The sequence below is a fragment of the Lissotriton vulgaris genome, chromosome 12 (assembly GCF_964263255.1).
Source record: "Lissotriton vulgaris chromosome 12, aLisVul1.2, whole genome shotgun sequence".
In the NCBI taxonomy this organism is placed as follows: Eukaryota; Metazoa; Chordata; class Amphibia; order Caudata; family Salamandridae; genus Lissotriton; species Lissotriton vulgaris.
Window position 1 is genome coordinate 629,876,822 of NC_141700.1, and position 26,180 is coordinate 629,903,001.

The following is a 26,180-nucleotide window of genomic DNA, read 5'->3' on the forward strand; positions in this document are numbered from 1 at the left end:
CCTTATTACAGGAAACACACCTCAAAGGTACACAGTGTGCCTTCATCGCTAGAGGCCGATATAGAGTTCTGGCTCACGCGGGCTACACATCGGATTCCAGAGGGGGAGCAGTCATTATTAATAAGTCCTCACCATTCTGCACCACACGCACCTGGATAGACCCACAGGGGATATACGCTGGAGTACAGGGCACCTGGAATAGACACACGTACACGCTAATTTCAGTTTATACACCACACAAATTACAGACCCGTACGCTCACAGCGCTTGCGAACCTCCTTTTAGACACAGCAGACACCATACAAGTGGTTGGGAGGTGATTTTAATGATGTTATGAACATAGGACTCGATAGATCTGGAGACGCAGGGAGAGAAGGGCACCAGACCACACAGTTCAGTCAGATGTCCACTATAGGACTTACAGATATATGGAGTTGGCTACACCCGGCACAGCAAACCTACTCATATTACTCTGGGGCACGCAGGGTGTTCTCGCGACTCGACTATGTTTTCATGTCCCGACAGTACCTGAGGGTAGACGATATTGCAGAATACAAGGCCAGAGGCATATCGGACCACTCGCCACTGTTTGTGAGGGTGGGGCAAAACCAGGGCAGGGGCACAGGTTCATGGCGCTTGGCGGCCTGGGATCTTCAAAATGCTGCCATACTGAGAGGCATTCGAACAGTCATTAAGGTATATATTGCAGAAAATGAGAATACGGTGGAATCGAGTGTCACCCTCTGGGAAGCCCTAAAGCCAGTACTACGAGACAGGATAAAATGCAGATTGGGAGAGGAAAGACGTAAACTCCAGGCCGAGGTTGCTGCCCTAGAACAAGCTATCCTGGGATGGGAGAGGGAATATCTGACCCATAAAAATAGCGAGACTCTTAGACGACTACTTAATGCCCAGAGACAATATAGATGGCAACTAATGAGGCGAAGACCCAATCCCTCGCCACCCTCCACCGTCTATATGACGTGGGCGACAAGTCAGGGAAACTCTTGGCGTGGCTCAGTAAAAAGGAGCGAGCGGCTAGGTGGATAGACAGTATAGATACCACCGACGGGACTACTGTTAACACCGACACCGAGATAGCAGAAGCATTTGCTACGCACTATGAACAGTTCTATGCAACACGTGACCTTGTAACTTATGAGGAAGCTTTACAATACCTGGATAAGACAGTCCTACCGGTCTTGCCTCCTGAGGCCCTGGAGGCACTGGAGGCGGACATAACGACTGATGACATCACGGATGCCATCGCCAAGCTGAGACCGGGCAAAACCCCGGGCCCGAATGGTTTCCCAGCCGAGCTCTTTAAGCGTGCGGCAGACCTTTTGACTCGCCATCTTAAAGGCCTCTTTTCTGGTGCCTTCCAGGAGGGGGAGCTCCCTCCGGATCTCGCTATGGCCACGATTATCCCAATATACAAGGAGGGCAAGCCACGAGAGGATTGTGCTTCCTACCGTCCCATTTCCCTACTCAACACGGAAGTAAAACTGTTAGCAACCATCTTGGCGGTCCACTTGAGAGCGGTTATTCCAAGCCTTGTACACTTAGTCCAATCAGGCTTCCTACCAGATAGGGTGACTAAACTGAACCTTAGGAGAACCCATAACTGGCTACAGGAAGTACGGGGGCGGAGCGAACCACATTGGTTCCTTTCCTTGGACGCCGAGAAGGCATTCGACGCGGTACACTGGCCATTCCTATTTGCAGTACTCCACAAGTTTGGTTTCGGACCAAACTTTATCAAGTGGGTCCAGCTTCTCTACACTGCCCGAGGGCCAAGGTGAGGGTAACCGGGAAAATGTCGCGTGAGTTCCTGATTCAGAGAGGCAACCGACAGGGTTGTCCCCTGTCTCCCCTCCTCTTTACGCTCACTATTGAGGTACTCGCATCCAGGATCCGGCAAAACAAGGACATCTCTGGCTTTACAAGCAACGACACGGACCCGACACAAGAAAAGATCTCGCTGTATGCGGATGAGGTCTTGCTATACATAACTAAACCGGAGACCACCATCCCGGAGCTAATCCGGGAACTAGAGCACTACGGTGGGGCAGGCGGGGCACAAAATAAAGTGGCACAAATCTATCCTTTATGACCCTGGGGGACGAGACCGTTGGGGGAGGTTGCTGGAGAGACTACTGACGACCACCGAAGGCTTTCAATACCTCGGATTCTATATAACCCGGAGTGAGATCCTCTCGTTCCACAGAAACCTGGAACGGATCATATTGAATGCGGTAGCGGATATGGATCGTTGGAGACAGCTCCCACTTACACTCCTAGGCAGAGCGGCCATGTACAAAATGATCACTCTGCCCAAATTCCTTTACGCCCTACAAAACGAATACTGTCAAATACCTGCGGCGGTCTTCACCAGGATTCATGCAGATCTGCGATCCTTCCTTTGGCTAGGCAAACATGCCAGGGTGGCTCTGTCCACGCTTCAGAGACACAAGTACCGTGGAGGGATCTCGCTCCCTAACCTAGAGGCCTACTACTGGGCAGAACATCTGACACCAATTAATGATTGGTTCCACGCCCCGGCGGATCACCCGACTTACGCCCTGGAGAGAACAAAAATGTCGTCCAAAAACCTATTGAGTTATCTTTACGGGGGCGCTAGAAGGGCACTCCTCCTCCCGGCAACGTCTATAACACTCAATGCATGGACAAAGGCCACAAGACGCATGGGTTGGGATAAGAAGCTCACACGGCAGACACCGCTGTGGCACTGCCAATGGTTGGCAGAACTTAACAAACTGCGAGGTTTCCAAAGGTGGGACGATATCGGCATCTCCACTATAGGAGATGTGATAGCCAAAGGGGAGCTAAAATCTTTTCAAGTCCTTAAATCAGAGTTTGGTCTACATAATACACAGCAGTTCAAATACATCCAATAACGGCACGCATGGCGAGCCCAAAACATCACACTCACAGATGTCCCAGAATATGCACCATTAGAGGGGCGGCTCCTCCAAGAGCAGATAACGGGGAAGGCAGTCTCCCTAACATATAAAACATTAACTAATAATATGCTGGGGGACCTGGCAAAACTCAGAGGCACGTGGGAGGCAGAGGTGGGAGAGATGGAAAACCTGGATTGGGAAATAGATTTTGATGCATCCCCGGGAGGTGGCAATCAAATCAAGACTGCGACTCATTCAATTTAATGTACTCCATAGAACTTACCATGATAGAGTACGTCTTAACAAAATGGGGAAAGTAGAATACTCACGGTGTCTTAGATGCCACCAGGGTGAAGGGGACTTTTATCATACTATATGGACGTGTGGCACAATACAAACATATTGGACACAGGTATTCAAGGAATTAGAGGAGGTCTTAGAGGTTTCGATCCCACAGGATCCCAAGCTGGCATTGCTAGGCATGACTAATGAGGTAGACCTGACTCGCCCACTTCTTACATTCCTAGTCCTTGCACTGGTTGTAGCAAAAAGGGACATCACAAAACATTGGGGAGTGCCGGAACTAGATCTATATATGGCAGCCGAGAGGGATACTTATAAGGCAAGGGGGTGCCCCAAAAAATTCCGGAGAGTTTGGTCCAAGTGGCGACACTATCATGGGCTGGATGGGGGGGGGGTGTGAGGTTTTTTTTTAGGTTGGGTATGGGTCAGGGCACGGGGACAACCGTGACACCACTAAGATGGATAAGACGAGACAAAATGAACGCACAGAGTGCCACGAGGCACCGGAAATCTGTGGCTCCGAACTGTGAAAGACTCTACTGGCATTGAGGGGGATGGGGGGGGGGGGGTCGAATTAGAAGTGTAACTGCTGCTTTTTTCGTGTATGTATTGTTGAAGGTATGAAAAATGTGTTTACTGGTTCATGGGGGCGGTGGGAGGGGGTAAAAAAAAGAGAAAGCAGATGCTCTGAATGCTCATTGGATGCTCACATTTGTGTACGAGTTTGTATCTACAGAGCTCTAATGATACTTGCCGCCCAACCTCCGGGGTGTGGGCTAAATGGCTGTGTACTTCTACTGACGGTGAGATGCGCTAATATTGGTGAATAACTGGAATAACTGATTGATTGCTGGTAGCTTCCTGTGAATCTGCAATAAAAATAATAATTAAAAAAAAAACATATTGCATCTATGTCCTATGGGAGCTAAGTGGGTGTCCATCATTGTGTTACTTATACATCATCACTCGCTACCGTGTCAGGGTCTTGGTTTGCCAAGTGGAAATCCGACAATATTGCGTCCCATTTTGTTGCCAGTGGTTGCTTGCTCAACCCAATCGCGTCTTCGCGGTGCAGTGCAACACTCTCCGCCTGCGCACAGCACAGAAGGGAGTAATACCAGGCCTTAGCCACTGAGGGGTCAGGGGACTTAGAAGGACGCCTGAGCAAACGCTTTGCCACTAACAGACCTAGTTCTGTATATCTGGACGTAACCTTATGTCTCCTAGACCTATGGTAAAGTCACAGGATGCACACCTCTCACGTCCAGTCCAGCGTTTGTTCCGTGCATTCTGCTAGCATCCTGGTAACTTTACCCCAAAACGGCCGTATAGCCGTGCAGGACCACAACCTGGGTTTGACCTCATGACCACAGGTCCACTCAGCCTTTCATCCTTCTGAAGTCGATAAAATGAGTACCACTACGTTGGGTAACAATTAACATCTGTTATTTTGCATTAAGATAACCTTGGGTGAACAAGAGCTTTACAAATATACATGTTGTGTTATATAGGAGCATTTCAGATAATTTGGGTAGGACAAAGAAACCACTCTGTTTTTTATATATCAGTCAAAAACATGCTTGGTGCGGGTGACCATGAATATATATGTTAGCCATTAGGAGTATGTGCCTGCCATGTGGTGGTTAAATAGTCTGAGACCTTATTATGCCGATTACTAACCACAGAAAATACTGAATCAAATTCCATCTTTCACTGATAGGAGTTCAAGATATTTCCTAGCAAGAAATGCATCTGTCTTTTTGAAGACTAAACACTAGCCTGACTGCATGGGTTTAGGTAGTATGAAGCTTACTGAGCAAAGTAAAGGCAGTCCTGAGTACAATATATTCCCATAGTCCCAATTTATCGCTGCACTTAACATAATGGCTGTCTGTTCACATAACATGAAGTTGTAATTATTTTAAATGTATGTGACTAGTAGAAACAGTAACTGAGCACTGGTAGAATACTATGGCCAATGTAATAGTACCAACAACAAGAAATGCTACATTTTCTTTGCTTTGCATGTGGCCACAAGATTATCAAAACATTGCAGAGTATACTGAAGCATAACAAGAAATGGTAGCCCTTTTTCAGACAGAAGAAAGGGTATTTCTCAATCACTAAGTAGCAACAAGTTGACTGGCATTCATGATTGCTTAAACTCGGCCTAACAAGTCAAATTCCAAGCACTTTTGAGACTTCAAGGTAAACTGAAGAATCATCCACACAGAACTGGCAGGTAACTTATTTATTTTAGGTCTGTCAATATAAAACTTCAGCACTTTAAGGATAACACATATTAAAGCAGAAGCATTCTAAATATCAGGCGCTCTGAAAAGAAAAAGGAAAATCTGTAAGCATCTGTTTGTGGCATGTAGTACTGTAGATTCACATGCTGTGCATACTCCTTACCTCTACTGTTGGTGTGGACGTGTGAAACTTGTTTCTCTTTGAAGTAGTCTGAGTCACAATGGCTAGTGATTCCACCTATTGCTGGTAATGCACATGGGCATCTGCTCCATTATTAGATTGTTGCCATCTGGATCAGATGTGTTCTCACTGAGCTCTGTGTCGATGGCTTGGTGCATTGTTGCAAGGCCTGTTCGGATTCTCTAGACTCATCTGTTTAACCTCCACCGCATCTTCTCTTCATCTAGAGGCGCCATGCACTCGCCTTTGGTTCCACAACCAAACCTTCTCTGTCCCCTGTTCAGGGCTTTAGCCCTTCGGGACCATCTCTTCAGTTTGACAACCAAGAATTTTCCATCCATGGACATACCTCCATCAGTTGTGCAACATCTGTCTGTTCCCAGACAAGGATGAGGCCTCCTGTACTGTTTGCCTCATATTCAATAATAAGAACACTTTGCGCTACGGATGAGTTTGACGCCTCGCATTAGTCTCCATGGCGCATCAACAGATGCTCCGGATCGCTTTGATGATCAAAACTTCGAAGGGAATTCTGCTACAGAGGAGCAGGTTTTTTACTAGATGAGAGCCCCAGCTCCGAAACAGAGCTGCCACCTCCCCAACGTCATCCATTGCAGCCATGAGTAAAAACATCCCTGTTCTACACGCCCCCAGCACTGAACAGAGGCTGAGGTTCACCCTTGAGGGGGTCAATCTTGGAGCCCAGGAGCTCGCCAAGAGGCTTCAGGTTCGCCACTGCTAGAAGGTTGTGGTCTGAACCATCGCCATGCTTTCGACCCACCACCTAACCATCTCCTGTACATTCGGCTCCAACTGTCCTTTCGGCACCCTCGAAGCCAACCTCGGATGCAAAATACTCTGAGACGAAATTCACCTTGGTGCCACCTACCTAAAGACCATCTTCGGCATCAAAACATTTGGTGCCCAAAGCGCCATCCTCCTCCTTCTCTGAAGATCAAGATCAGCCCATCCTCTAACACCTTCAGGATGAGCTTAACGTCTGGCAGCAGCAGATTATTATCCACCCACAGACTGGGTGGATCCTTGATCAGTCTCCTTCTAAAGTCAAAGGCCCTGCTCTTCCCAAGAGGAAGCTGATCTTAGAGGAGGCCCTACACCAACCATGGAGCCAATGCCCAAACTTCCACGGCAATATTTACAACAAGGGGTGGTGAGGGACAGAGTCTCTGAATTAAGCAGAAAGCTCTCACCCAGTCAAGAGATCAGGGCTAGATCCAACACCGTTTTTTAGCTCACTGCACCATCCCAGTTTCAGAACCTGGCTGTATGCAAATTAGTCTGTTCCTGTCCCAGTGCATGATGGGAACAGGGCAAACCAAACTACAAAAGCCAATTCTTACACTGGGAAGGAAACAAGCTCCCGGGGACCGGTTTCTGGCATTACAGCCGTCTTCGGCCCGGTTTGCTTGAATCCTGATGGTGCAATGAGCAAGGGTCTCACATCTGAGAATACCCTTCCACGCTTAGGGTGGACAAAAATATTTACAACAAGGGGTGGTGAGGGACAGAGTCTCTGAATTAAGCAGAAAGCTCTCACCCAGTCAAGAGATCAGGGCTAGATCCAACACCGTTTTTTAGCTCACTGCACCATCCCAGTTTCAGAACCTGGCTGTATGCAAATTAGTCTGTTCCTGTCCCAGTGCATGATGGGAACAGGGCAAACCAAACTACAAAAGCCAATTCTTACACTGGGAAGGAAACAAGCTCCCGGGGACCGGTTTCTGGCATTACAGCCGTCTTCGGCCCGGTTTGCTTGAATCCTGATGGTGCAATGAGCAAGGGTCTCACATCTGAGAATACCCTTCCACGCTTAGGGTGGACAAAAATATTTACAACAAGGGGTGGTGAGGGACAGAGTCTCTGAATTAAGCAGAAAGCTCTCACCCAGTCAAGAGATCAGGGCTGGATCCAACACCGTTTTTTAGCTCACTGCACCATCCCAGTTTCAGAACCTGGCTGTATGCAAATTAGTCTGTTCCTGTCCCAGTGCATGATGGGAACAGGGCAAACCAAACTACAAAAGTCAATTCTTACACTGGGAAGGAAACAAGCTCCCGGGGACCGGTTTCTGGCATTACAGCCGTCTTCGGCCCGGTTTGCTTGAATCCTGATGGTGCAATGAGCAAGGGTCTCACATCTGAGAATACCCTTCCACGCTTAGGGTGGACAAAAATATTTACAACAAGGGGTGGTGAGGGACAGAGTCTCTGAATTAAGCAGAAAGCTCTCACCCAGTCAAGAGATCAGGGCTAGATCCAACACCGTTTTTTAGCTCACTGCACCATCCCAGTTTCAGAACCTGGCTGTATGCAAATTAGTCTGTTCCTGTCCCAGTGCATGATGGGAACAGGGCAAACCAAACTACAAAAGCCAATTCTTACACTGGGAAGGAAACAAGCTCCCGGGGACCGGTTTCTGGCATTACAGCCGTCTTCGGCCCTTTCTCACTGCACCATCAGGATTCAAGCAAGCCGGGCCGAAGACGGCTGAAATGCCAGAAACCGGTCCCCGGTAGCTTGTCTCCTTTCTGGTGAAGAATTGGCTTGGTAGTTTAGTCTGCTCTGTTCCCATGATGCACTGGGCCAGGGTCAGACTGATTTGCATATAGCCAGGTTCTGAGCTGGGATGGGGCAGTGAGATAAATAACGGTGATGGATCAAACCCTGATCTTTGGACTGGGTAAGAGTGGTCTGTTTAACTCAGACACTCTGTTCATCACCACCCCCTTTTTGTAAATCGTTTTTGGCCACTATAGGTGTGGCAGGGTATACTCAGACATGAGTCCCTTTCTCACTGCTCCATCAGGATTCAAGCAAGCCGGGCCGAAGAAGGCTGAAATGCCAGAAACCGGTCCCCGGTAGCTTGTCTCCTTTCTGGTGAAGAATTGGCTTGGTAGTTTAGTCTGCCCTGTTCCCATGATGCACTGGGCCAGGGACAGACTGATTTGCATATAGCCAGGTTCTGAGCTGGGATGGGGCAGTGAGATAAATAACGGTGATGGATCAAGCCCTGATCTTTGGACTGGGTAAGAGTGGTCTGTTTAACTCAGACACTCTGTTCATCACCACCCCCTTTTTGTAAATCGTTTTTGGCCACTATAGGTGTGGAAGGGTATACTCAGACATGAGTCCCTTTCTCACTGCTCCATCAGGATTCAAGCAAGCCGGGCCGAAGAAGGCTGAAATGCCAGAAACCGGTCCCCGGTAGCTTGTCTCCTTTCTGGTGAAGAATTGGCTTGGTAGTTTAGTCTGCCCTGTTCCCATGATGCACTGGGCCAGGGACAGACTGATTTGCATATAGCCAGGTTCTGAGCTGGGATGGGGCAGTGAGATAAATAACGGTGATGGATCAAGCCCTGATCTTTGGACTGGGTAAGAGTGGTCTGTTTAACTCAGACACTCTGTTCATCACCACCCCCTTTTTGTAAATCAAAATTCCACGGCAGCAGGACTGAGGCAGCAGTCCACCACCTCCTCTGCCTCGTCTAACCCCACCTTGCCATTCCCCTACTCCTTGTTTGCTTCCTTCACCAACACCACCTCGTCCCCTTTCACCTCCATCCCTTCCTGACCGCTTATCTCACTCTCCACAGGGGTCAGCACACTCTGGGTTTGGAGGAGACAGTCCAGAATCTCCTCAAGATCGTTTAGACACACCTTTAGGCCCACACCCTGAAGACGAACCATGGGATAATTAGGACATCGGCCCACCTAGGGATACTGATCCCGACCTGTACCCTGTACCCTGAAAAGCTTTCATGAAGTCTTCCATAGGGCAGCCACATACCATAAGATCAGGAGGCATAAGCTACCGAAGGATAATTGTTTCTTGCTGGAGACGCTCTCTTCCACTCAGTGCTCCATGCAGTCCGTCCACCTCCCTCCCAACCATGCTGAGGAGAATGCTTAAGGCTGCGCCCAGCATTCTTTGGGAGTCTGGCTAATAACCCCCAGGTGGATAAGAAATATAAGGCTTCCCCCTCTGACCCATTATACATTGGGGGTCAACTTAAATCGGACTCCCTCGTCAACCATACCGCTCGAAAGCATGCCAACTCCCAGGGCACATGTGATGCACTACTTCCAGACAGGGAGAATAGCAAAATATATGTGGCAGGTAAACATGTTGCTGCCCAGTTTGCGACACATTGGCGCATAGCCAATTCTGTTGATTACTTTCCTGGATAGAAGAAGTATGCACAACATGTCTATCTACAGCTACACATGCCATAAGCATACTTTTATGGTGATTTAGGTACTGTCAGCTCTGGCTTTAGGACTTCCGTGGAGATCACTGGTAAAGTGGTAAGGGGTCAAAGATGCTCTAAAATAAGACAGTCTAAATGGGCATTTTTACGTGAGACACCGCTTTGCAATCCCAAAGGTAATATGGATCACACAATATTTTAATAGATGCATCTATTAGGCATTGAATAATTCATTGCACATACAAACGGGGGGAGCAAGGCCATGTCAGCACCAATACTGAACATTACTTTTCCTGCATGATAATGAAAAAACAAACTATTTCTATTGGCAATTATCACACCATTTTTCATTCCTTACATCCTGGAAAGATCAGTGAGATCATCAAACAGTGGCAACTTAATTGTCCCCAAGGCACACAAAGTTAAATGGGGAGGAAAATGCTTTGCATACACCACCTCCAAACTTTGGAACTCCCTGCCGAGATCTCTAAAAAAAGAATCTAATCTTCTCAAATTCAGAAAGCACTAAAAACATGACTCTACTAACAAGAGTGGGGAAAAGGGCAGGGCAATTGAAGGTGAAAAATAGGTATTACATGGATATTTTTCCACTCACTGTATTTTATATTGGTGGTCCCAACTGAATATGTTCAACTTCATGTGCCGCGTTTAAACCTTTACGCCCTCCAGAAGTATAAACTTCCCCAACATTACATAAATGGAGTTAGGAATCATGTGGGGAACCATATTTTAGCATTAATTGTTCAGGGGAATAAAAGACAGGAATTGCTTCCGTAGAAACCAAGACCTTTCCTTGGTGAAACTTGTTTAAGTTTTAATTGGATTAATGCTAAGTACCATATGCCCACTTCAAGTCTTCAATTAACAACAATGCACGAGGAAAGACCCAGAGTCACGCATTAACAAAGTCTCCTCATCTTAAAGTAGGATATCAGTAGATGAATGTATCTGAGATAGGACCTTAGGGGAACTAAACACACTGATGAGCTGAAAACCATATGTCATTTTGTCACACTTGATGTATATTCAATGCAACTGAGCATAGAGAGTCAGACCTAAGACTGGACCAGAAAAACCCAGCAGATTCCAATGGACAAAACAACATTACTAATATCCTCAGTTCCATTATAATGAAATAATCCATCATTACTTCATTGCAGTGCATTGCCATTGGGAATATTTCTTACAGGCAAACTGATGCACCTAAAAGATTTTCTTCTTTAGCTCATAATGCATGTCCAAGATGATCTTCAGGCTCAGCTGTTGGATTGCCAATTGCTGGTTTACTGGAGGTTTCCTTCCTTGCATCCCACAGTTTGAGATACATCAAGTTCATCACCCATCAACCGCTGTCCTGTAAAGGTTCCAGACATTTATTTACTCTTGCTTCTATCTTCAAATGCAGTTATGCAAAGATTATTCCTTGGTTCTTCTCAAGGGAGTTTCTGGATATTCTGTTTACATCGGCCTAACCAAGTTAATGTTGTATTTACACCCATGGTAATCTTGAATACTGTACAACGTCATGGCTCGTTGTACAGTTTGGAGCATACAGGTGCTCAACAGATGGCCCTTGGATTCCTCCACTCTGCACTTGGAATTGCATCTCTGAAAGGAGGAAAATGTGCAAGATTACAGCAATATATCCTATTGCAACCTGCACTACTCTGAACTGGGAAGTAAAAACACACCATTAAAAAAACATCCTTTGGTATTATTTCCCTTAGTGGTGCTACTACACCCAACCCCTGTAGGCCACATAAAGAGGTCTCACTTGCATTCATCAGTTAGTGGTCCAGGGATACATTAGAGAGACATGATGTATCCTAATGTAGACTGCCTTCCTTTTTAGTATAAAGACACAATTTTAAAGCAACACAAAGAAGTTACCTACTTGCAGTACCAATATTTTGGGAGGAAACTCCATCTACATGCAGATTCCTCACCTCAGGAATTATCAATACGAGCCATATTAAAATGTTGCAACTGCTCTCCTTTGCCTGTAGGTGGTGCTATGGCATGCAAACCACTTAAAGATACCTCCCAGGATGTGGTTTCAAGGAGTGCTAAATGGTGTCACCTGGGGCTCTGACAACAGTTATCCTCTCATAATTCTCCCCTACATGCCCTTTCTAAGGGGCAGAGTTAAGCCTGGTGAAGAGAAAGCAATGCAGTGGACAAACCAAACTCCATCCTATCTTTTCAGCACTAGAGCTCCCTCAGAACAGAGAGGTGAGAAGGTTTGTGAGAAATCTTCAGGCAGATGGGGTATCCATCAGTAACATCATCAAAGAAGGTAATAACCTCTATTTCTGATCTCCTCAATCTATTAGCAAAGCAGTACCTCATGGATGAGGGTCTGAGGACAGAAGCAGTGAAAAGAACCAACATCACAGTAACAATACCAAACCAACCAGACCTAGTAAATGGCGGACAGAGAAAACAACCTAAAGAGCACAGCAAGGCAAGGCACCTGAAAACCCAACAGCAGCAGCTAAACAGGGCAGAACCAAACTCGAGGAATAGACCTAAACAGGGCAGAACCAAACCTAAGGAATAGACCATCTTATGGCCCAGATGGATGTGTCCAATACTAACGAACCAGCTGATCCAACAGACCACAAGTGGCCTACTCCTACAAAGTAGCAAGGAAAGCAAAGGCCACATCAAAACAGAGGAAGGTAACATGTCACATTCCAGGGGTAAACATTTGAAATTCACAGAGAAACAAGGACTGAGAAAAGCACCAAAACACAATCACCACCTCAGGATATGATGAACATCAGGAAGAATCCCTCACTGTAACTGTGGAAACAGCAATAAGCTGTTACTTTCACATCATTCTAGCCAGTCAATCAGCAGAAACAAAAACCAAGCCGGCAAAGGTCAAATAGAGCTGCAGAAGCAGGAAAGTGCTAAAAGCAGCCCACACAATCACCACGAAAAATAAGTTACCAGAAACTGAACCACCCACCAAAGGCTGGTGGAATAAGTGGAATCACTATGTGTAGAATGGGCCTTCATGACTTAATCAACCAATAGGAGCAGTGAGAAGATACACAACCTGGCAAGGGCCATCCAAAAAAGTTTTCCCACATGAGGACAGAAAAGGTGTAGGAAGATGCACTAAATTCAAAACAACAAACCTCACAAATAGCAGAAATGGTAAACAATGCCATACAAACAGAAAGGGCTACAAAAACACGGGTTAACCCAAGAAGTCACTGGGACCTCTTGTGTTCAGCCTCCTCCATCATTTATCATTCGTGATTTCATTTGAGGCATGATTGTTTAAATTAATTGATTAACTAATTGTTCCATTGTGCCAATTTTTTACAATTTCTTTTGCATTTTGGTCTTAGTGACCTTTTGTCTTAGTTTCTATACTTTCACTATTCCAGCACTACCCTTCCCTACTTCATTCTTTTAGGGGCATTATATGCGATTTAATATGTACTCATTTTTATGAATGAATCTTATGTAATATACGTTGTGATTAAAAACAATGTCGTTATAATTATCTGTGTATGTACCTATTCTTGTTACGATTGAGTTAATTGCGTGTCTATCTGGGACCATTTTGTTTGTATCAATACAAACAGAAAGGAACAGGGCCTGGAGAGAAACAAATCACCAGGGACAGTAATGGATGGCTAAAACACAAGGGCAAATGCACAGATGTTATCCATTTGCTCATTTTAAAACCCAAACAAAAGGATGCAGCCCAGACTTAGCTCCCATTGTTGACTGAAGTGTATCCACACACAAAAGCACAGCTACTATGGGCACTCTATCATGGCCCAGCAGTAGCACTTCCTGGCTCGTAATGGGAATAAAGCAATCTTTTAGGCCTAACACACCACTCTCTAAGAGGCAAAGTGGCCATCAAATTAGCCATGAAACGGTAAAAGATGGCCTGTGGCAAGTCTGAAGGTATCAATCAGGAAAGCTGGAAAATGGAAGAAAATCAAGACTCCTTTAGCTCAGAGTGAGAAGGCCAGGGTGTGCTCCTTATGTCCTGATCATGGGCTAAATCCGGCCCCTGAAATAAATCGGAATACCTATTCGCCTTCCCTCAGGCGTTTTACTTACATTTGGTAAGAAGGTGTTTCACCTGTTCATAGTTGCTCTTGACCCAGCTTTGAAAAAGAAAGAGTGCTGGTGCCCGAAGCTCTGCTCAGAAGCCAGCGGCCAGTGCTGTTAAATGTCAGTGCACCGAATACCAAGGATGCCTCTTTGTTCGACTAACAGACACTCCATGTCCCTTTATCTCACTCTTGTTGGTTCCTACTTTCTCTGGTAAGGTTTCCAGTCTTTCTCCTTCTCCTTTTACCCCCTTTTTTTCTCCCTCAGTCTAATGAGGAAAAATAAGTGTCAGTCCCCAAAAACAGTGCCAGTATCCCGCACTGGCAACCACTGGCTCATACTAAGCACTGTCTCGACCTCAGGCAAGTCATTCATTTGTGTTGGCACATTGACTCAGGCGTACAAGCAGCCTTTGGAAGCAGCTCCTGCCAGGCCCGGCAGAAGTCCAGCTTCAGTGCCCAGGCTTGTGTTAAGGCATTGCACTGTGCTGTCAGAGTCACTAACAGCTCAGTGGCAGCTTTCACCCAAGCTCTGCTGAAGGCTCAGGCCTCCTCGCACTCCCTTTGGTACGACTTCAGGCTCTAAGGAGTTTAGATGCCACACCAACACTACGATTAGAGCAACAAATCAGCCCTATCTTGGCCCTGGTATATGCTGCTCCACTTGCAGACTCTGCCTCTGTGCAGATTTGCTTCAACCACCTAGTTGACTTCTTCCTGGCCCGACAATCTCCATTGCCACCAGATGCAAAGTTAGTCTCTTAAATGTTGGCTGTTCCCTCGGCTGGAATCAATCACAGCAGTGGGACTGCTCCTAGGTGATGTTTCTTCTTGCACCTCACATTCTCGACCTCAAGAGTTCCAGCTGATGGAGCCCATTAAGAGCATTTGGATATCTCAGGCTCAACTCGTCAGCAGCTGTGAATCGCTACTGCTTAGCATATGGTTTTCTCTCCCGACTAAGCTACATCACGATTGCCCTTAAATCACATGGCTTATGTTATCTTTCCACCTCTGTCTTCATCGGATGGATGTGATGTGGCAGCAGTTTGATGTGATTAGGAAGAAAGGTTCTCATCGAGTGCTATGGTTTACACTCCTATAATGCATGCCTGTTGGCCTGCTACTCCCATGCACTTTAGGAGATTGCAAAGGAGTTGGTTCTGCTGCTTGCAGATCCTGTCAGTAGTAACTCTGCTTAATTGGTTTCTGATAGTTTTAGAGCATCTTAAGTTAGGCCTAGAGATGGTGAACTTAGTGGCCAGATCCTTGGGCTCCACAGTCTCACAACAACATAGAGCTTGCTTGGATCCCTCCAGTTTTACACAAGCTTTATAGAGACTTACCCGACTAGTTGTTAATGTCACCATTTCTTTTCGGAGCAAACACAAGGAGATGATGGACGGAGCTCTGAAACTTTTCAGACACTCACCCCCAGTCACAGATCTGGGTTGAATCCATCATCGTTCTTTAGCTCACTTCGCCACCCCAGTTCAGATCGAGCCATATGCAAGTCAGTCTTGACCCTGTGCCTCATGGGAACTGTCCAGCCCAAAATGCCAAGCCAGGTCTTCCCTGGACCGGAAACGAGCATCATGGGACCGGTTCCGGGGTAACACACCTCATCAGCGAGGATAGGTTGAATCCAGTTGCAAAGTGAGCAAGGGACTCACGTCTGGGCATACTCTGCCAACTTAGGGCGAACAAGTTTCAGGGAGCGTACTGTTTCCTAATCTCAGTAGCTGGTTTCTCCTGTAAATGAATTTTACTAGTTGCTCTGTCAGGCTTATGGTTGTTCATGGCTACAGTTGTAGTGGCCCAGCTGCTTTGTTGCCTTTCTGCACCCCCCACTTTCATTATCCTTGAAGGAAGACACCAAAGTGGGTTCAAATAAGGCTGTCAGAGGAAATATCAATGGCAGTGCATGCAAACAGTGAAAATCGTAAAAAAACCAAAAAAAACTTCAGAGTAGAGCACATCAGGTCCATGTCGACTGGCATGAAAATAAAGAACCAATGTTAGAGCACCCAGCGGCTCCATACATAGCACCATGACATCATATTTGGGAAAGTGTAGGAATGGTCTGTGACCACCTTCTGGCACATGAGTCTTGAAAAACGTGTAAATTAAGACTTGTGTAAGGTGGAGATTCAGGACATGAGGAATCTGCAGGAAGCAGACTATCTGAATGATGAAAATTGTAAGATGAGTTACAGCGTACATTCTCAAATCAAGACAGTCACGTAGCACAAGTAGATAAATAGGCAGATTATATGTGCATGAGCACATGTATATATTAAGACAATTGTTTGCAGAACACAAAGATTCCTGCTATTGAAGCCATTGTGACACAAGATTCAGGTAAAAATATGTGCATAACGATATGTGTATATATTAAGAAAAATGTTTGAAGAACACAAAGACTCCTACTATTGAAGCCATCAAGACACAAGATTCAGGTAAACACTTAGACATGCCCTACATAGGCACATACAACTAGGAACGGCCATTCCATACAACTCCTCTTTGGACCAGAGGTTGCTGGTCGATCCCATCCCGGAAAACGGGACGTCAAAAATATATCAGAAACTCATAAACAATGCACCAGACCCCCTGGCTTCTTTTCGTTGCGACTGGGTTGATGACCTAGGTAAAATAGAGGACAACGACTGGAGAGAGGCCCTGAAAAGCCCCAGAGAAATCACAATCCGTACACGATTCAGGCTGATACAATTTAAGATACAACACCACTCTTACTACCTGTGCACACTCCTTCATAAATGGGGAAATGGCACAAACTACGTTGCCAGCAAGAGGGCTCCTTTTTCCACATCTTATGAAAATCCCCCAGGATCAACTCATCTTGCAAAGAATCATGATAATAATGTCAAGGGTAGCGGGGACGGAGGTCTCGATGGCTCCTTCTAATGATTAAGGGAGAGGGCGACTGGCCTAGCCATATTAGACTCCGGCTGGCACTGGGGGCGGGTGTGGCAAAACAGAACATCGCCCAGTGCTGGAGTGTGCTCCTCCCCCAGTCAGTGTCAGACTGGGAGAATGAATTAGATTGGTGCCAATGAGCAGATGTAGTAGTATACAAAAGCAGGGTGTGTGTGAAGAAATGGGAAAAATGTGGTCTCAATGGGGCAGATACAGAAATGCATAGAGAAGCCTCGGGCCTGCGATATTGTTCCATTTATTTTACAATGTACGATAATGTGTCTGTTGTAACTCATCTACTGGTCTTGGAAAGAACTGTTACTTCAAAATCGTGCTTGTTCTTACGACGATTGTGTTTGCTTCACCCCTTCCACGCTGAACTTTTGTTATCAATCAACCTAGTCGTATACATGCACATATGCTTAATAATGTATTGCCTTCTGAGCTTGTTCAATACATTTTTTTTAAAGATTCAGGTAAACACACTTAAGCCTAATCACAAGTAGGGAGGATGCGGATGAAGTATTTACCACACCTGGTAAGTACAAACATTGTTGGGTGAGGCTATGCATCCCAACGGATGTATGCTATGCGGAGTTACTAGCGCCAGGATGCGTGTCAGGTGATAGCGCGCTCTAGAAATTCAATAAATAAATAAAATAAATAAGGAGGTATTTACCAGGCAAGGTATATACTCCTAATTCTGAATTTTCTCCCTGAAAATGTGGCGAATCATTCCGAATTCATAATTTACAGCACTGAATTTAGCATTTACCAGTACTTTCCAGGCATTATTCCCTGGTAGGTGGCTGAGGGTATGGTACTTACTGTGAAACTCTCAATTCTAATATGTACGCAAAAGTACAGCCCATACTAGAATTTTTTGGCCCACACATGATCAAGAAAAAGAAAATAGTTATACACATTACAACCAAGTCTAAGGTAATACGTCACCTCCATATACCTCACAGCAAAGTCAGACATTCTAAAATACCACCAATATAGGTCAGACAGACCACCAGGGGGGTAGCAACCACATTGATCCTTAATATGCTCCTGTCTAGTTTGATCAGCATGCTGCAAGCTCACCTCCCAGTCTTGAAACATCCGTATCAGGAACATGTACTCCCGGGACCGAAGTGACAGAAAATCTATAATCAGCAGCAAGCACAGCGGGTCATCATCTGGATCTAGGCTTTAAAAAAAAAAAAAAAAAAAAAAAGAAAGCCATGGGAGTTATGACAGATGCTACAAATAAAACAATTTTAAAACAGAAAAAAAGGTTAACTAATTATCTAAACACGACAGAAACCCCGAGATTCAGGAGTGTGTTGTATGAGCAATGCGGTATAGACAATTTTGCAATGAAATCACAAAATTGCAGCTTCAAAGAAAACATGGTATTTTCAATTCTGAATTCTCATGCTAAAAGTCAGCATCTAATAGCTAAGGTTTAATTTAAAGCTCAAGCTAAGAAATTATGTTTTTTTGTGAGATACATTTTGGGAGATCAAAAAACAGGAATCTGCTGGCCTAAGCTCTTAGGTAAACCTTCAGCACTGCTGGTTCAGAACTACCCTGCATTAATTTTAGCATGTTGGTTCGCCTTCACTGTCCATCCAGGATCATCATTTACTGAAATGAAGAACCACCATACTCAACAACACAATTTGATACGGTTCACAGTACGTCTAGCTTTAACTGGCACAGAAGACCCTTATAATTTAATCACATTAATTGATGCATCACTTCATAAAATATCTGTTCCTGAAACAGAGGATACCATGTTGTGTTATAAACAGATGCGAAGATTTTTCACAATTAAATGGACTTAAAATCAAAACGAATAGATTGTAGAATCAGAATCTGGAGAATAAGATCCTGTGCCCACCTTTATTATTATTATTATTATTGTTATAAAGTTTTGTATAGCGCGAACAAGACCCGTGGGTATCAGAGCGCTTAACATAGAAGGCATATGAGAAAGACATATATATACAACAGATTATACGGACAACAAATATGAGGTAGATGATAAATATACAATATCATGTGTGCAGTTAGCGTTGAAAGTCAATGGTGAGTGTATTACTTTCTTAAGTAAATGAATAAACAAGTCTGATAGTTAGGTCATTATCAGATTGTGAATGTTCTATTCTAGGTAGTGTATTTCTTCAACAGAAAGCTCTTCACTTCTCGCTTAAATGATGCCACATTTTGGATCTTCCTGATGTTAGGAGGGAGTGAGTTCCATATTCTGGGGGCAGATCCTGAGAACGCTCTGTCATAGGTTTTTTTCTTGTGGAAAAGGGCTGGCCGTGGTAAGGAATTCCTCAGTACTCCTCGCTGGTCGATTGCCTCCCGATAGCTGGATTTTCTTCGCTAGGTATCTTGGGGTGTTGTGGTGTAGCGCTTTATGGGTGATACATGCCATCTTCATTTGGATTCTCGCTTCATAGGGTAACCAGCTTAAAGCTTTCAAGTGTGGCGATATGTGATCGTATTTTCTTGATCCGGTGATAATTCTTGCCGCCGCGTTTAGGCATGCTTTCAATGGCGCTGTGGACAATTTTGGTAGTCCCGCTAAGGTGGTGCAGCTGTATTCAATCCTCGAGATAACTAAGGATTGGATTGCTAATTTGAGATCCGCTTCTGAGATGAATGGTTTCAATTTCCTTAAGTAGTTCAGGTGGAACCGGGCATTTTTAGCCATTGAGTTGATATGGGCTTTCATGTCCAGATTCTCGTCAAGAGTGATTCCTAGCGATTTCGCTGACTTGATTAGTGTTGGGGTGCAGTTTAGCGCAGTCACTACTTTCGTCCATTCCTTTATTTCCGTATGGCTCCTAGCTGGTGCGATTAGTAGAAACTCTGTTTTGTGAGCGTTCAACTTCAGCTGGTTGGTGGTTAGCCATTGTAGAGCCATTTTTAGAGTCTCGTTCATTATCTCCATGTCTTTTAGGGAGGAGATCTTTAAGTATATTTGCGTGTCGTCTGCATACATGTGATAGGATATCTGTGATTTTTGGAGAATTTCTGTGAGCGGTTCGACGTAGAGGTTAAACAGATCTGGGGATAATGATGATCCTTGAGGGACTCCAATTGAAATAGGGCATGGAGGTGAGATAGACTGGTTGACCAGGAATCGCTGTGTTCTGTTCTGTAGAAAAGAGATAAACCATTCCAGCACAGTTCCTGACAGACCCATCCTGTCCCGTAACCTGGTCAATAGAGCTTCGTGATTTACCGTGTCGAAGGCCGAGGACAGATCTAGGAGAATCAGTAGACATGCTTTGTTTTGGTCAAGTGCCTGTAGAGCATCATCGACAATATGGAGGATCGCTGTTTCAGTGCTGTGCCCTGCTCTGAATCCTGATTGGCATTCATCGAGCAACGAGAACTTGGTGATGTGTCGGCTTAGTTGGTTCTGAACGCATTTCTCAATTAGTTTGGCCAGTATCGGGATGTTGGTCACTGGGCGAAAGTTGTTTGGGTCTGATCTATCTGCTGAGGGTTTTTTGATTATGGGAGCAACTTGACCTGTTTTCAGGCAGTCTGGGAGGACCCCTTGTGATAGTGAAGCATTTATAATTTCAGTCCATATTGGAACCAAAACGTGATTGATTTCTTTTACACATTTTGCAGGCACTGGGTCTTGGTAGTGGTTGTTTGGCTTTATTTCGGAAAGCGTTTTGGCGATACTGTGCTGGTCATATAGTTCGAACGTATCCCACCTTGCCTCGTTTTTTGTCATGATACTCTCCATTGTCGTAGCAGTATCTCTCGTAGTCATTGGATCTATGGGAAGGTTTGCCACGGCGTTTTTGAGCTCTACTTCTAGCGATTTCGCCTTCTCTGTGAAAAATGTAGAAAATTCTTCACAGTTTAGCGGTGTTTTGGAGTTCTCATGGACTGATTTGGCTAGTTTGTTTGATTGTTGCTTTAGGATTTCAAAGAGTTTCCGTGGTCTGTTTTTGGCACTGTCCAGTTCTGACCGTATGAATTCTTGTTTTGAGTTGATGATCTTTTTGTTATATTGGCTTCTAATTTTTCTGAGTGCTTTCAGCTCTGGGGATGAAGGGTGTTGTCTCCATTTTCTTTCGGCCATTCTCAATTTGCGCCTTTCTTCATTTAGTGATTCATTAAACCATGGATTTTTTGTCTTCTCCGAGATATTTTTCAGTTTTAGGGGCATGGTGTTGTTGACAATCTTTTCGACCGTTGTTATGTAGTGGTCGGTCAGCTCGTTCACATTATGCAGGTTGTTATGCGGTTTTAGGTCTTTTTCACAGCTTTCAACTAGTAACTTTAAGTTTGCATCTCTTGTGTCTCTAACCCATTTTTTGGTCTTGAGGGGTTGTCTGGTCATGCCTTTTACCATTATAGGTATCACGAATGTTATGGCATGATGATCCGACCAGTTGCATGGTGTTATAGAGAGGATTGATGTCTCTTTGTTTCGTGAGATAATCCAGTCTAACGTCGCTCCTTTCGAGTGAGTGGGTTGTGTGCATAGTTGAGTAAGGTTCAGTTCATCAAGGAAGTCTTTCAGCGATTTGACCAGTTTGTCGTTGTGGTCCTCCCAATGTAAGTTGAAATCACCAAGAAATATGTTGTTAGCGCCGTCGTTGGAGTTGGTCGTTATGATCTCCATTAGTTCCTCTGTAAACTTTGCGCTGTCTCCTGGTGGATGGTAAAAAGAGTGCAGGTTGCATCTTTGGTTGTTAGTTGTTCTTATATTAAGGGTAAAGGTTGTAAGACTCCTCTCAATCACATAAGGTATTGGGCACTAACAAGACTATGATCTGGTGTAGGTACACAAAAGTTATCTTTCATATAAATCAACATACCCATAACATACCCATAAGAAACTGGTCATATAAGAAAGTCAGAGCTGTGTCTTACATTTTGTGCCAGATTCGGACCATTGAAAAATTGTAGTTCTTCCTATTTCTCTTGAAAATCTAGGTTGGCAGCTACATCCCTAGTAATGGACAAAGGCACTCATGGAAACAAAGGGAACACAAAACAGTAATACCCATTGAGAAAGAAGAATAAGAAACCTGTTCACAGAAATGTGGACTCTCTGCTGCATACACAGGGGAAAATATAACATAGGAGAAAGCATAAGAATTGTAGGAGAAGATCTACCCTGCCTGTAAGTGGTGCAACATGTGTCGCTAGTAGGTAGATATAGTTAGGACCTATTTTCCATAGGAAATCCGCAACATTCTATTTGGAATAACTTGGCGCCGGTTGACGAATCTTCGCAAAATATTCAAAACTGGTGGGGCGCTCCGGTCCGCTCCTATCCTGAGAGTCTCGGGGTGATTCGTGAAGCGGGGGCCGAGAAAAAAGGGGGGTCCCAAAACGTGTTTTCCCCATGCAATTTTCCATAGGTACCGTTCATCGCGGCTACAACCCGAACGGCTGAACGGAATTACACCAAATTTGTCAAAATTGTAGTCCTCTTTTCAGACTCGTGCCTTTTGCCTATTTGGTGCAAATCCGTTCAGTAATTCCTGAGAAAATTAAATTTAAAAGTACATATATATCTATGGCCTCGAAGGATCCGCGGAGGATCCGCGGACCCTGCCGTGCACGAGCTGCATGCTAATTGGCTGTCAACACTCCAAATCAGGAAGTGTTGGCAGCCATCTTTTGCCTTGGTAGAACCGAGGCACAAGAAACCTATAAAAAAAGTGCAAAACACGAAAAGGGGGCAGGGTAGAAACACCCTGACCCCCTAGGCCTGTTCAGGGGGTCCAACAAGGACCAACAAGGACCCCCAATTTTTTTTTTTCTGATTAAAAATCAGTAAAATCCGCGCCGGAAGTGCGGTTCCTGCCGATTAAAAAAAAAAAAAAAAAAGAAGCGCGCTTTAAGGCTAATTAGCCCTCGGGGGGGGGGGGGGGGGGGGGGGGGGGAAATCCCGGGGGCATGCTGAAAAAAAGGTGTGGGGGGCCCAATCCCTTCCACACTGCCCCGGGGACCACCCCCTGGGGCTTTATTATAATATACACGGGGCTCACGGCCCCCTGCAGCTCCGGGGACCGCCACCCTCCAGGGCTTATTGAAATTAGATTGGGGTGTATTTCACCCACAATGATGGAACTTGAGGCTCAGTTGGGAGAGCAGAGTGGACTTGGACACATCCTAGTAGCAGGGGATTTTAATTGTACATATGAACCACTCCCCCTAGAAGGAATTCCAGATCTAGGAGAAGAGGATAGTAGATGGGGTATCCCTACCCTCTCTATCCCACCCATCAAGCGCTGGACTCGCAGTGCAATCCATCTAAATGCACTCACATTGGAGTTTGGATTAAGAGCTGCCAATGGTCGCACTCGATCTGACCTCCTGGGTGCTCCCACATTCAACAGGGTTGGTCAATGCACACGGATTGACTATATTCTGCTGGATAGGGGCCTCTGGAGCCATGTTAACGACATGGTTATTACCAATACCATAGAGAGCGACCATAACCCACTCTCCTTATCCCTAAAAAATCCTTGGCACATTGAAGTATTGCCAGCCTCTCTTAGCCGCTCACAGGGGATTACTGTCGCCACTTGTGGCAGGCGTCTAAAGTGGAGTAAGTTTATGTGCAACACCGACAAACTATCCACAATAGACGAAGTGGTTAAGGGCACGCAAGCCGAAATTGGCTCTATTGATCTAACTATAGCAGCAGACAAGGCCACCGCTATTTTTGAAGCTGCCGTAAAAACTATTGGGGATCTCTTTTGGGTACAATTGCCCTCAGGGAAACAGAAACCTAAACCTAAAGGCAAACACGATTGGTATTCGGCAATATGCAGGAAGGCCAAATCACGCCTAATAGAGGCAGTCAAAGGGAAGTCCCCCCCACTAATCCAAATTGCCAGAAGAGACCATAAAAAGGCCTTACAGGTAGCTAAAAGGGAGTGGGAGGATACCTACTGGCTAACCCTTAAGGAAGCCAGTATGAAAAAAGACTCTAAATCCTTCTGGGACACCATAAGGGCACGAAACAGACCGGATAGCGACCTTGTAACCTGCAGCATTCCGGGCCAGGTATGGGAGGCTCATTTTTCCAAACTTTATTCCTGCCAAAACGACATGATTGGAAGAGGGTCAGTCCAATCCTCTCCTTATACTGATTATATTCCTCTCCCTAGCGATCCTGACTTTACACTGAAGGAAGTAGAATATGCTATTAACTCCATCATTCCACAAAAAGCTGCAGGACCAGATGGCATCCCCGGGGACCTGCTAAAATCCGATGGTGCTAATTGGGGCAAATTAATCCACTCCCTCCTTCTTGCCATCTGTAGGGGTGCCCCCATTCCCGTGTCATGGAAGGGGGCAGAGGTGGTTCCCATCCACAAGAAAGGCCCTAGGGATGATCCGTCCAATTATAGGCCGATTAGCTTGTTAGACGTAAGCCAAAAAGTTGTCGGTAAAGTCATCCTACTCAGGATACTCAACTGGGTAGATGAAAACAAAATACTTACCGATTTTCAGGCCGGTTTCAGAGTAGGCACTGGAACGATAGAGCAGGCCTTTAGGCTTATGATGATTTACTGGAAGGTGGTAGTAATAGGCAAGGGCAGTCTTTATCTCGCATTTATCGACTTAAAGACTGCCTTTGACCTTGTCCCCAGGGACCTGCTATGGAAGGTTCTGGCCAACATGGGGCTCCCACAGTATTTACTATCCCTACTAGTTAGGCTCCATCAGGACAGCTTTGCCCAAATCAGGTGGGGCTCTGGAGGGGAGAAAACGGGCTGTATTCCGGTCGAGAGAGGGGTCCGCCAGGGATGTGTTCTGGCTCCCACCCTTTTCTCTTTGTACATCAATGGGGTGGTTGAGCACTTACTTAAATCTCCATCCGACGAACCATCCCTGGCGGGGGTACGCATACCGACCCTCCTCTACGCGGACGACACGCTCCTAATCTCCAAAACCCCAATGGGACTACAGAAACTCTTGGACAATTTCCAATCCTTTTGTACTGACCGAGGCTTGGCTATAAACACCAATAAAACAAAATACCTCGTCCTTAATCCCCCTAAACAGCAAGTGCGTCCCCCTATTTTAAACACCGAGTCCCTGGAAAGGGTAAAAGTATTTGATTATTTAGGGATACGCATTTCAGACAAAATGGATTGGACTCCCCATCTAGATAAGATGCTGCTGAACCATAAAAGGATCACAGGTGCCCTATTAAGAGAGCAACGTTCCAGTTCGTTCAAACCAATAGGAACAGTCCTAGAGATCTACGCTGCCAAGGGTGTCAGCTCTGCACTTTATGGAGCTGAACTTTGGGGCTTTGCATCTTCTCAAGCTTTACAAAAATCTGAGAACAATTTCTGTAGACAAATAATGTCCCTCCCTCAAAGCACCCCACTTTTACCCTTATTTATGGACCTTGGCTGTACTCAGATTGGCGAAATTGCGAAATTTCGTCCCCTCCTATTATGGGCCCGTATTTGGCGGGTAGAGGAACTTAGTGCCTACGCCAGAGGTCTGGAAGAAATAATGGCGTCACCACACTGGGCCAGAGTCAAATGGCTAACAGATATGAAAACCTTATTGTCGAACTTGGGCCTATTGGATTCCTGGGCAAGCAGAACCTCTCCTCCAAAACAAGTACTTAAAAACCTTTATCGGGATTGGATCTGCTCCCAAAGGCATTCCAGCACATCCATTGGCAGGCTTACAGAGGACTTTTTGATGTTTAAAGACCATCCCAGGCGAGAACCCTACCTAGACATAATCGGGAAACCGTTTGCCCGGTCCTTGTATTTTAAATTTAGAACGGGTACTCTGCCATTGAATACTTTCACCAAAACATGGAAATCCTGCACAGACAAAACTGACTTGTGTCCATCATGTTTAGCCCACCCAGAGACATTAGCCCATTTCTTATTTGTCTGCAAGGAATATGCCAATCCAAGAAGGGCGTGGCTGAAGAACTTGTGCCGGCAACTGGGAACTAGGAGCCATGATGTGGCAATTAGGATACTTGTTTCGGACAGCTATGTACCCTATGCCTGTGCCCTAGCAAAATTTTTATTCTGGGCTTGGGCTATTCGAGCCAGAAAGCTTAAATACTCTGTTTAATTTCTTTTTAAACAATATTAATTCTAGTAAATGTTATACTCTGTTATTAACTGGATTTGTACTACTAATTTTATTATAAACTATCAATTCTTTTTAACTTGCTTTTATGATAATGACATTTTATCGAAATAAAGCTTT

The 26,180-nt window shown here is 45.2% G+C and overlaps 1 protein-coding gene across 2 annotated transcripts in view; it reads right to left on the bottom strand.

Annotated features, from left to right (window-relative positions):
* The window catches only part of TCF25 (TCF25 ribosome quality control complex subunit), a 486,799-nt gene that overhangs the window by 181,816 nt on the left and 278,803 nt on the right, over positions 1 to 26,180 (bottom strand). For both annotated transcript variants that reach the window (XM_086945785.1, XM_086945784.1), the window contains exon 11: positions 18,024 to 18,129. In XM_086945785.1, coding sequence (XP_086801911.1) covers positions 18,024 to 18,129 — 106 coding nt within the window. The remainder of the gene's footprint in view (positions 1 to 18,023; positions 18,130 to 26,180) is intronic.